General features: G+C 40.3%; 1 protein-coding gene across 2 annotated transcripts in view; it reads right to left on the bottom strand.

Moving 5' to 3' along the window:
* Nucleotides 1–12,292, bottom strand: part of ap3b1a (adaptor related protein complex 3 subunit beta 1a) — a 66,323-nt gene that overhangs the window by 25,550 nt on the left and 28,481 nt on the right. For both annotated transcript variants that reach the window (XM_028601876.1, XM_028601874.1), the window contains exons 18-22: nucleotides 9,738–9,885; nucleotides 6,798–6,975; nucleotides 4,499–4,661; nucleotides 2,225–2,273; nucleotides 413–516 (exon numbers count right to left, since the gene is read on the bottom strand). In XM_028601876.1, coding sequence (XP_028457677.1) covers nucleotides 413–516; nucleotides 2,225–2,273; nucleotides 4,499–4,661; nucleotides 6,798–6,975; nucleotides 9,738–9,885 — 642 coding nt within the window. The remainder of the gene's footprint in view (nucleotides 1–412; nucleotides 517–2,224; nucleotides 2,274–4,498; nucleotides 4,662–6,797; nucleotides 6,976–9,737; nucleotides 9,886–12,292) is intronic.

Here is a 12,292-nt window from a genome sequence, read left to right as displayed (position 1 = left end):
AGGTGACAGAGAGGAGGAGAGAGATAAGAGAGAGAGGGGGGAAGAGAAATAGAGTGGGTGGACTCCTAGATGAGACACAGAAATAGAGTTCAAGGGTGTGGAAGAGCAAAAGACAGCCAGGGTGAGAAAGACAGACTATAAGACATACAGGAAACAGGAAGAGCAGTTGCACCGTCCTGACTGGCTATAAATATAAGAAGGCAGAAAAGGTCAATAGTTGGCGTTTGGAGCAGAAATGTTCCACAAGGGAGAGAGGCTCATTTCACCATCTCATATGCTGCTCCGCTGTTCTGTCAGTGTCCGACAGAAAAGGAACAATCGGCTCTCAACGCACGTTGATGGAGGAAATGTCATCCTGTGTGTTTCGATTGCGCGCGCGCACACACACACACACACACACACACACACAAACCTGCAAGGTGGAGGAGATGTTGGAGAGAGAAAGGCCCTCGAGGTCGGACAGCAAACTCGAAGAGACGACCAAAGACTTTGGTGCATTTGTGGGTGCAGGAGAAACTAAAACAACCCAAAGAAAACAGAAACGTTATGGAGTGGTGGCATGCATTACTGTCTATCACAGTGTCTTTTTTGATGTTGTCATCGGGGGGTGCCAAAGACAGGGATTTTCAATTCATACACATAGTGGCTTTTAATATATGCTCACTGTTTTTCTGGCCAATCAGGGGCCAACTACAATAGAACATGTGCCCGCAGTTAGGTACAAAGATGGATCGTAGTTTCAACACAGGCCTGTATGCTTTCAATATGTACCTCCGCAAAAGAGGTTATGTTTTTGGCTTGGTTCGTTTGTCCGTCTGTCAGCAGCATTACGAAAAATGTATTGGCCCAATTTTCATGAAACTTAACGGAATGGGTTAGCACGAGCCAAGGAAGAACACAAGGGATCACGGAAGGCTTGTATCATGTGGATGCGCAACAATTTTGTTGACATTACTTCGAATTCCTCATGGTGGCGATTGGTTGATTAGGAAAATTCACACTGCATTAACATTGCGGGATAGGGCATGCCTTGGCAGAGGTCTGAGCTCTCAGAGTGCCCTGCTAGTTTTAGTTCTTTTCAGCAACAGTCAATTCATTCAAGAATAAAACTGATTTATAAAACTCTTTCGGGATTTTATCCGAGTTATTTTTTTCATTAAAACATAAGTTCTAACAGAGCTACAGGAGATTTAATTAATGGCCTGGTTGAATGAAAGTACTGTTGTTATAAGCATGTCATTTTTGTTGGGCCACAACCTATTTGTTTTTGTGAGAAGCAAATCAATTCTGTACAAACAGGCTAAAGCCGTGGAATTAATACAATGTCTGAAATTACAGGGTAATGCTTTCACTTAAATGGTGTGTATTAAATTATGTATCCGTCTTATTTATCTGGAAAGTTTGTTAGGCTTCTTTCCAGCACCATGCACTGAATGTCTGGAATAGCGGGGCACAAAATGAGGCACAGTAGCTACGGTTTTGTCTCTCTTCACGTGGGGGCATTGATTATTATTAAATGAGACATGGTCATGCTTTTTAGGATTTACACAAGCCTTGTATTTATTTAGTTTTCTACAGTAGAAAAAGGAAAAAAAATCCTGTAAAAGTTTTGAAGCAGAATATAAATGTTAAAATATAATATAAATGGAAAATGTTACGTTTCGTCAAGGTGCCAAACATTTTTGTTGGAGTGTCGGATTTGGCCCACAGGTCGCTATTTGCCAACCACTGCCTTATATTATGAAGTTAATGTGGAGAATGTATTTTAACTTGCTTTTTTACACATCCAGCAGACACAGAGCAACACTGGCATTCATTTGGATCTGTGTTTCTGGCCACCTGAAAAATGTAAATCCAATATTCACTCTCATATTAGTTCTCTTCTGGGGGCTCCTTCGGCTTCAGAGAAAAATATCAGGGTCATTAGATGCTAGATGCTTGACTTTCTTCTCTGGGAATTTACTACATTTCTCTGTCTGCCATTTGGTGTTGGGCAGGTAGAATACATTTAATTTATCTAAGTTTTTTGGAGCCTGCTGGCAGGGTCTATGTGAGCAGAATTTGTGGGCAGTAAAAGCATAACAACAAGTTAAACAGACTAAGAGAGCTGAGGGGAACTGCAAAGTTAGGCGATAATTCTCAATGGGTCTATCTGCTGAAGTTTTTACCTTGATAAATGTCAGAAATTGACTGATTTACAGCATTAAAGTGCAGATAAACTCACAGTCATCCAGATCCAGTAAGGATACTTCCACCTTGGACTTCACTTCCACCTGAAAAACAAAACAAACGCAGCAACATGACGATGAGCACCACAGTAGAAGAGGACCAGGCAGAAAAATGACACCTCAAAATGACACCTCATACTGAAATTATGTTTCTATTTCAGTGGATGAAATGTTTCAATTCTGCTGGCAGTGTCTCTCATGACACATTCATCCCAAAAACAGATACTCTGCATTTATATGTAACATGACCACTCATGCACAGTGTCGCGTCACAACCGATACATGCCACCTCGTACGACTGCGGTCGGCTTGTCAGGTGTTGACTTGTGGGAATTACTACACACGGCTTTAGCTCGCCCCACAACCGGCCCAATAAAAACGCATTTAAACATACAAGCGCTTTTATCACCCTTTCTCCACCCCCTCCTAACCAACCAAGGCTCCATTCACGTCACATAAAGAACCATAAAATTCCACTCTGCATACTCCGGGGCTGAAGCAGACAGGAAGGGGGAAAAATAAAACGGGAGGGAGTAAGGAATGAGAGTGAAAACAAACAAAGTTAGAGCCGTATCTTATCAGATCTTCTCTGATTGACGCCTGGTTGTGGTAACAGAGACGGAAACCTTGTTAGTAAATGGAGGTCTGAAAGAGCAAGAGAGAGAGAAAGGGAGAGGGAGGGAACAATGCATAATTCATAGGCCATGACCAAATGACAAACTGTATGAAATGAGAATTTCATAGTGCAGAAAAGGAAAGGGAGATTGAGAAATAATGTGGTGAGCATAACAGGTAAGAAAAAGAATGGAGAGGGCTGAAAAAGGGGACGAATGAATGACTTGAAAAGAAGAAAAAAATAAAGCTGATAACAGAGGAGCAGAATTATATCCCACAAAATAAATTGGGATTTTGACGCTCTCGCCACACGTATTCCTGGGGAACAACAACTCCCCGGGAGAAGCTGGTGTTTATACAGTTGGAACAGAAGAGAGCTACAACGGGAGTTTCTCCATGAATCGTGTTTACAATAATATCCTATTCTACATGGGTTTAAACAGGATGTATTGTGGAAATATTATTTTTGAACGTGAGCTGAAAGTAGGCATTACAGTATGATAAATGCATGAGATAAAATTGCATGCAGCGTGTTGCCACGGCTACAAAGATCTACACAAACAGTTGTTTGTTTTGAATGTTTTTATATAGAAGATCACCCCAACATATCTAACAGTGTAGTTACTTTTCAAAGGCAATAATGATACCAGTAACTCGTTCAACACACAAATGGCACGGGAGTCCTGTATAATTGCATGCAAGTTTTGAGCTTATTGTATATTTTGCATACATACATGTATTTTTAAGCATACTTGTTTATTCTATTTAGATCATGTTGGATATCCAGATGACCCAGAATCATAAAATAAAATTATGAGAAACTATCATGCTATCATGAAGAGCAATCTGTGCTGCATATATCAGCTATTCTAAAGTTTAATTTACAGAAACATATGAACTTGTTATGTTATTCAAACATTTATGATTATAAAGTGTTTTCCACTGTCTTGGAGCAGTCTAATCAAGCCAGCCATTAAAACAAGAGCGTATAGCTCCACCAAACCCACACAATCCTTTAAATCGGTTATTTATGTAATAGGAAATGTTAAAAATGTAAAAAAAACGAGGCGTCAAAATGCGCTACAGAGCGATCAATGCACCCTTGCAGCCACGTAGCGTCCGGTAATGGCTTTTTTCCCGGGGATCTGATTGGCCAACATGGATTTAGGGTTAGGCTTATATTGCTGCCTGTTGCTTTGCCATGCTCTTGACAGCACTTTAATTGTGTTTTCACGTTTTCATTTAGACAGTTCTTGTGTAGACAGGATTTTTTTGAGAACGAAGGATGGAAAAACACTGTTTTCAAAAACACCTATGTAGGTGTGGACTAGGCCTAAGTATGCGTAGGTTTTCATGATCAAAATAGCGAAAATGTTCAAAAGTCCCATGACCGATCAATAGACTGGAAACAACCTCAGACATCATCCTAATGAAGGCAAGATAGCTCAAAATGTCAAGTGAATAAAGAATGGTGTGAAGATGTTGGGTGGTAAAGTTGTGTGGTAAAGAGTTGTACGACAGGTTTTATTTCTGTGGCTCACTCTGATCTGCCCCTTGCTGTGTGTTCGAAATTGTTCTGCTACTCAGCTAAACCATGTTTATCCTTAATCCAAATGCACTCAAGTTTCCTGGACCCAACTAAATCATATAGTCACCTTGGGTTTGGACTTCACATCGCTCTTCTTCTTCTTCTTCTGTTGTGTTAGGGGGGGGTCGGAGTCTGAATCGTCCTCAGAGTCGGTCTCTGAGTCGGAGGAGCTTTCGGCTGACGAGCTGCTAGCTTGGGCTACAGGTCCATTTCCGTTTTCGTCCGAGTCACTGAAACACACAAAAACAGCAAACACAGCCTCAGACGTGGTATCAATACAAGTAATAGAATACATATATGAAAATAACGGTACTGCACATTTACTTTGCTTTTACTACATTTACATTAAACACATACAGCTTCCATGTATATAATTTGAACAAATAGTCTCAAAATCATCAGGCAAAGCAAATTTATATCTTAAATAATATCCCTTTTCTTTTCAATGTCTTTTTTTATTTTTCATTTGAACCGAAAGCTGAAGCTGAAGCTTCGTTGTTGCCCAGTCAGAACAATAACGATCAATCTGTTTTTGTTTGTGAAGTTAATTCAATGTTGCATTCACTCGAAAAGATTTTTTCCATCTTTCTCCTTTCTCTTTCACTTGCTCTGTCCCTCTTCAATTTGTCCCGATAATGAGTGTTTACTCCGCCTGCCTGGGATTTTCAGCCGTTAAATTAATGAGGGGAATTGTGACGGTAACTGGCTTTTTAACTTGGGCGCTGATGAAAAGCCAGTATTAATTTGGCCTACAGATTTCATTTGCTGCGAACAGGAAAAAGTGATATAAATCACTGTGGGCCTGATTAGGCCCTGCCTGAAATGACTGGGCCATAATGAGGGCATTATGCTGTGTTTGTTGTGGAAGCACTGGGGTGAGCTGCTCTAATTACTGTGTGTATGTGTGTGTGCGAGTGTTTGAGCACTGGGGTGAGTTGCTCTAATTATACTCTCTAATGGAGAGAACAGGGTCAGCCGGCGGCCTGTCACACAGCAAAATCAGGTACATTCTGTGGGAGTTTGTGTGTCTGTGAGCAAATGAAGTAGAGTGCATAAGGAACAAAATTTGCCAGCGTGTAAGAGAGTGTACGTGAGCATATTCAGTAGTAATGACTCAAATCTCATTTATTGGCAACACCAGGCTGTTAAATGACCAATCAAAAGTCATTATCCATTAGCCATGTAAATGTGGGTTACGCTACTGGAGGAAAATTCTCCTTGATTAGCTTGTTAATGGAACTCACACTAACAATATTCTAGCAGCTCTTTCAGCCTGTGTGTGTGTGTGTGTGTGTGTGTGTGTGTGTGTGTGTGTGTGTGTGTGTGTGTGTGTGTGTGTGTGTGTGTGTGTGTGTGTGTGTGTGTGTGTGTGTGTGTGTGTGAGAGATAGAAAGAGAGGTGTTTGTACAGTACAATAGGTGTGTAATACTCAAAGACTATACGGTTACCTCCTTTAAGAAAGTTGGTAGGATTTCCGTCCTATCTGAAAACATTGATTTGGGTTCAATTTGGTGAACAGTGAATCTGTTGACTGAACTTTGGTTGTTTGGTGTTTTTCCATCTCTTAAAAAAGGACTAAACAATGTCATCTGGTCCTGTTCAAAATGGCATTAGATGTAGGGACTAAATGAAGAATTATTATTTAAACCTTTCTTAAAAGGTGCTCTAAGTGATGTTGGGTGATGTCACTTCTTGTTGACATTCAAAGTATTTTCAAACTAAACGAGGCTAGCTCGCCCCTCCTCCTCATCCCGTCCCCTCTCCCTCCCTTCGGTGCTTCTGCGCACTAACTTTGGCCTTTCCTTCCAGTTAAGGAAAGATATTATTACCTTTTATTCGTTGCTATATAAATAAATTGACATAGATATTGAGGATGTGTAGACGGCATCTAGTTAAATGTATCCTGCTATATGTGGCCTAAGATTTACATGTAATTTTTGTCATATTCAACTGTTTCATCTTTTTCAATGTATCACAAAAACTCGATCCTTGCTGTCGGTGCAAAGATAAAAATATAGTACAAGTATAAGAATCAAAATTCTCTACAATTTCTTTTTTTCCTGGCAAACACACTGGATGAAGTGCAAGCTGAACACAAGGAAATATCATTCCAGACGGTGGGTAGTCGGCCATATAGATTATAAAAAGGGCTGAAGTTTGTGAACAGATGGGGGTTTGAGTTTACTGATGAAGCAAAGCACTGATCACATTTGTTGTTGACTACGACTCTGGTGCTCCTCGCGAGCACACACCTGTCTCATTAGCTAAGTGAGAGAGAGTTAAAAAGAGAGGAAAAAGGTAACATCTGGACACACGAGAAAAATGATGCCTTCAGAGTCTCACAGACGGGAGGGGTTTAACTGTACCTGAAAGCAGCAGTTGGTTTGCTTTTCTTCTGCGGTGCCTTCGTCATCTTTTTCTTCTTTTTTTGTTCCGATTCAGATTCACTGGAGCTCTTTTCAGATCCACTGGAACTTTTTCCAGAATCACTGGAGGTCTTGTCTGACTCTTCACTGCTTTCCTCATCACTCTCACTGCCTGACTCTGTACAGACAAAGAATGATATAGAGTACGTCAGTGTGTATGTGTGTGTATATATCGCATTGCACCAAACATAAGCCTGGTGACTGTATGTTATAGTTTGTGTATATTTTCATGAAATCAAACCCCCATTTTCGATCACTTTGATAGTCAGCATTTCAGCAAAAGCCATTCAAGGTATTCACATTCTGTAATCACCTCTGTATATAGTAGTTTTCATTGTTAGTGACGGAGTAGACCATTTGCTCCCAGGTTTCAAATTGCACGAACACACAGCATTTACATGAAATGAGGCATGCATGTAATTCAGCATTACTGGTTTTTAGTTTATCTCACTGATATCACTGTTTACTGTTCACTCTCCTAACATTGTATCAGAGCTGTATTAAGTTACTGCCAATACTAACTGATAGGGCTGGGCGATATATCGATATAAAAAATATATCGATATATTTTTAAATGAGATATGGAATTAGACCATATCGCATATATCGATATAGTTCAAATGTGATCCTTGCTCCCATAGATATATACACAGATGTCGCCTTGAGGTTCTAAACATACGTCAAAACCGCCGCCATCTTGGAACAGGGGTCCGAAGCATTCAGATCAACGCTAAAGATGCCGGACTTTTGTACTGCTTAATTATGTTCGATAGAGGAAATGAAAAGAACAAACAGCAATGAATAACATTTAACAGGTGACAATGTGTTTTAGGATTATGTATGCCGCCGACCAGCAATCTGAGCTCCGGCGGCAGCGGGGGGCGGAGAGCTCCGTGGCGGCCGCAGCGTCTCTTCCCCGGAAAAACACAGCTTTGCCTCGCTGCTGCGCCGGTCCCCGCTGATCCAAATCGGACCAGCCAAAGACAGAGTGGTGATCGGTAGGATCTTACACGTAGTCCAGGACGACCTGTATGTCGATATCGGCGGAAAGTTCCACTAAATTTGCCGGCGGCAGGCGGACGGAGAGAAGCTACAGCGGGGCAGCAGAGACCGTCTGCAGCTGCAGGATCTGGAGCTCAGTGCCCGTTAAAATGACATGTAACGCATAAATACATACAGAAATAAATAGTGGAGGAATGAGCCTGGACATTTCAGTCTGTTTTAAACTTCACCTTGAAGCAGAAACTCTTAGTTCAGAAGGGTGAAGTTTCCGTTTGGACTCTGGATCTGTGAACCGATCATAATAAATATTCTTTGTATTAACACATTAATTGGTTTCTTTGTTTTGTAGTCGATAGTTCATCTTTTAGTTTACTTAAGTGGAAGCAGTATCAAGTGGAAGAATGGGACTATAAACCTAGGCTTACAGGCATGAGGCATTACATTTTGAACAAAGTAGATTATATTAATATCAAAAGCTTAATTGACCTTTGGAACGAATCACAAATTTGGAGCTTTGATTTCAAAAAAGGTACTCCTGTTATACAATATTTAGGTTTACATTTTATTATTTGAACAGCTGAGCATTTAATCATGAACCAGGTGAAGAAACCGGTTTATTATTTATTTGATTTTGCAACTGTTTCTATGAAACTACTTTTGACATGTCATATTTGATTTTGGCTTTGACTGAACATTTGCTCTCACTTTGCGGAAAAAAATATCGGGATATATATCGTATATCGATATTCAGCCAAAATATATCGGGATATGACTTTTGGTCCATATCGCCCAGCCCTACTAACTGAGCTAACTGTTGCTGCTCCACATTAATAGCATTCCACTGGCAAAACGTGGGGTGGCTTTTATTGTGAAGCAGTCACAGGAAACGTAATGTTTTTGTCACCAAAGTTAGCACACAACGATTGTTCATCAAAAATGTGTCAACAAAACCACACATGGTGAGTTCCCTCCGGTTTTAAATATTGAAGGGAGTAATGAAACGAGAAGCCGCTAACCAACCAACTTCTATGTGCTTTTGCTGTTGCGTGCAAAACTAATAGTGCCGTGTGCAGCATGAAATCAGATCGACTGATCAGATTATTAACTTACGTCTTTATTTAAACGTTTGTTTGGCTGCACTGTACACAGATACACCAGTTGCTCCTCTGTTGTGTTTCTGACCAAGTAGCTGCTCAACGAGGGTTTTATGCTTTGAATTCTGGGACGTGTAGCATTAAACTGCACTTTGCGTTATCACCACTGACCACAGGTGTTGCCAAATTAACCAGAAATCTTAAGGATTATATTACTTTAATACATCTGGGAATCTCTGTATGCGTTTCTGTGTGTGTGTGTGTGTGTGTGTGTGTGTGTGTGTGTGTGTGTGTGTGTGTGTGTGTGTGTGTGTGTGTGTTTCTGAAATATCTCATGAACTTTTCAATCCAATCTACTTCACACTTGGTTTCCTGGGTACCCAATGAACTCGGTGTTTGGAATTTGTAGCAGTTTGGACAGCATTGGATATTGAATATTAATAAACTGTGAATAAAGCTAAACAACCAAACAATAAAGGTTAGGTAAAAATTCTGAATCTGCAACATTCTCTGTCAGGTAAATGTAGTAGTACAATGTTAGTCAGTAGTAGGCCATAGGGCCTACAATGTGGTTGCATATTAGGTGCTTTGGGGTCCTTCTGTAAGTCATTTCTGGGTGAAAGCGTCAAGCAGCAATACCACAGGCCAAGCAATCAACATTTTGAACGGGCATTGTACTAGTTACTTTAACACACTATCCCACGAGGACAACAGCACCACATTTTGTCACAATCTAACTGTTAGACTAAAAGATACACCTTCAAACACAAAGACAGAAACAAACCTTCACTGCTACTGCTGCTGCTGCTGCTGCTGCTGCTGTCTTCGCTGCCCTCAGATCTTCCCTCTTCTTTCTCCTCTTCATCGTCCGAGTAGAACTTGTCAGATTTGAGTTTCTTGGTCTTCCCAACTAACGGCGCCCACTCTTGCACCTAAAGAGATATAGTGGAGGCAAGTGAGGTTAATTCAATTTAAAAGATATCATAATTTAGGGATGAGCATACTACAAGATTTTGTATAATTCTAAGACCTTATTCAGAGGCATTCCCCAAATGTTCTAGCTTTGCAGGTAAAAAACTAATCATTTCGCAACTGCATTGTCAAATACTGTATGCTTACAGAGCAAACTATTCACACAAAGTAAAGAGTAAAGCACGTAGGCAGTAGCAGTTTGTCAAGAGTTGGATATAGTGGATATGCACACTGTTTACCTCTCAATCTCTTTAAGAAGATGTAATGGAATTAGTAAATTAACCAAATTCAATCAATCAGTTTTAGCTGGCACTTATTTAGTCCAGGACAACATAGATTTCCCAAGTTACCAGATATCTTTTCTGTTAAATCGACATTATATTTAAAATATGGGATAAAGTTAGTTGAAAAGGCTGCTTTGTTCTATTGTTGTTTATTGTTTTATTAGCATCCCCATTAGCAGCCACAAAGTAACAAAGATAAAGCCGGAGCTCAGAGAAGAAAAACTGAATCAATAATATCCCTCACTGAAAAGAAGCACTTTCATTTTTGTAATTTTTGTTCTTAAACTTATTCAAGGCACAAAAACTTCTTGTTTTGGGGCAGAATGGAACAGAGGAATCAATGTTAATTTCTCCAAAACAAACCGATACATCCCACAAAACAGGGCTGGTAAATGATAATGTTGGAAGCAGGAAATGTCTTTTTCAAACATCAAATAAGAGTGCAAATAGTGTCATCAACAAAGTTATGATTCATCAGGCTTCTCATTGGTCAAAGTGTTGAGGTCGGCCCCAGAGTTGGTGACTCGAGTCTGAGACTCGGACTCGGACTCGAGTAGCACTAACAGCTGACTTCAGACTTGACTCAGACTCGACCCAAAAGACTTCGGACTCTAGCTTTGAGACCCGTCAACAACCGGTTTTCATGCAATTATTAGCTTTTTAAATCTAAATTCATTCATGCATTTCTATTTTCTTTTATTGACGCATATACTTTGTGGAAACGTATGACGAGCTGCATGTCCCCTGTCCTTTGCCATAATGTGCAAAGTAACGCATGTGCTATATGCCTTATGTGTGCACACTCACATATAAAAAAAAATGCAATGTGAAAGAGAAGTTACATTTAGCATATATCATCACAGGTAACAAGCTAACCATCGCAAAGTGTTGTGCTAATGCTGTGAACAGGCACATTATATCTTTATAGTTAGTAGTTGCTGAGTCTCAGACATCCATGGCGCACAGGAGGCGGGACGCACGGATCCATCTCCCCAGGAACAAACGCTGTGTCGGGGGGGCAAACTCATGTGATGCGTAATTGATCCCGTGGATGATTTGTAGGTTTGTAAGTGATCAAGGTGTACCCAGTCCACCAAACACTGGGCCGTCTTGACGGTCTTAATTTTGCACATATTTCTGTTACTGTAGTCCTCTTTACTATTTCATCATTTCATCCATGCGTGGCGCAGCGGATCCGTGCGCACTGTCACCTGCCGTGGAGACGCTGGCCTCACTAACCTCTCCTCCTCTGAGTCGGGTCTCCCTCATGCTGGACTCAGTTTCACTGCGCATACTAACACTTAGAAAATAAATAAATGGCATTACATCAGTGAGTTCAAACTGCTTATTGTGCGTAATTTGGACTCACACTGAGATGCATGCTGTTCTGTAACTGGTGTGGTGCTGCCACTATTCTCTTGATTTCCACTTTCACAGTAGACATTTTTTTGAGTGAAAGAGACGTTACATTTTGTCACAGGTAACAAGCTAACCATCACAAAGTGTTGTGCTAATGCTGGGAACAAGCAAATTGTATCTTTATAGTTGTATCCATATGATGTGACAGACTTAGATTAATATTTCACCAGGTCAGAGGGCTAGAGGGATGTGTTAAGTAGACCCCATAAAGTTATCCTACAACTGATTTTGATGCTGTACTGTCTGGATGGTAGCTACAGGACTTAACAATACAGTGTTAGGGACAGATCAGATGGCCAGAGACTTGAGACTTGACTTGGACTCCTGGCAAAAGACTTGAGACTTGACTTGGACTCGAGCTCAAAGACTTGAGACTTGACTTGGACTTCCAAAGAATGACGTGTGAACATCTCTGGTCGGCTCCAGCTCTCTGTTCCTTTAAATCAAGGCCTCTTATTAAATCAACTTTGGGGTCATTCATTCACATCTGTCACTCCAATTGTTATATTTTTTTGTCTTTATTCTGCTTTATTTGTTTAACCTTATTTTTATCTTCTATTCTATTTCATTTTTAAATCTTTTTTATATGCGTCTTTAATATAGTTTGTGTTTATCTAATAACTTGTAAAGTATAATGGCCGCTGTTATTCTATATTTTTTTTCC

Source organism: Perca flavescens, chromosome 16 (genome assembly GCF_004354835.1).
Source record: "Perca flavescens isolate YP-PL-M2 chromosome 16, PFLA_1.0, whole genome shotgun sequence".
Taxonomy (NCBI): Eukaryota; Metazoa; Chordata; class Actinopteri; order Perciformes; family Percidae; genus Perca; species Perca flavescens.
The sequence above is the reverse complement of the archived record's forward strand: the minus strand, read 5'-3'. Positions and strand labels throughout refer to the sequence as shown.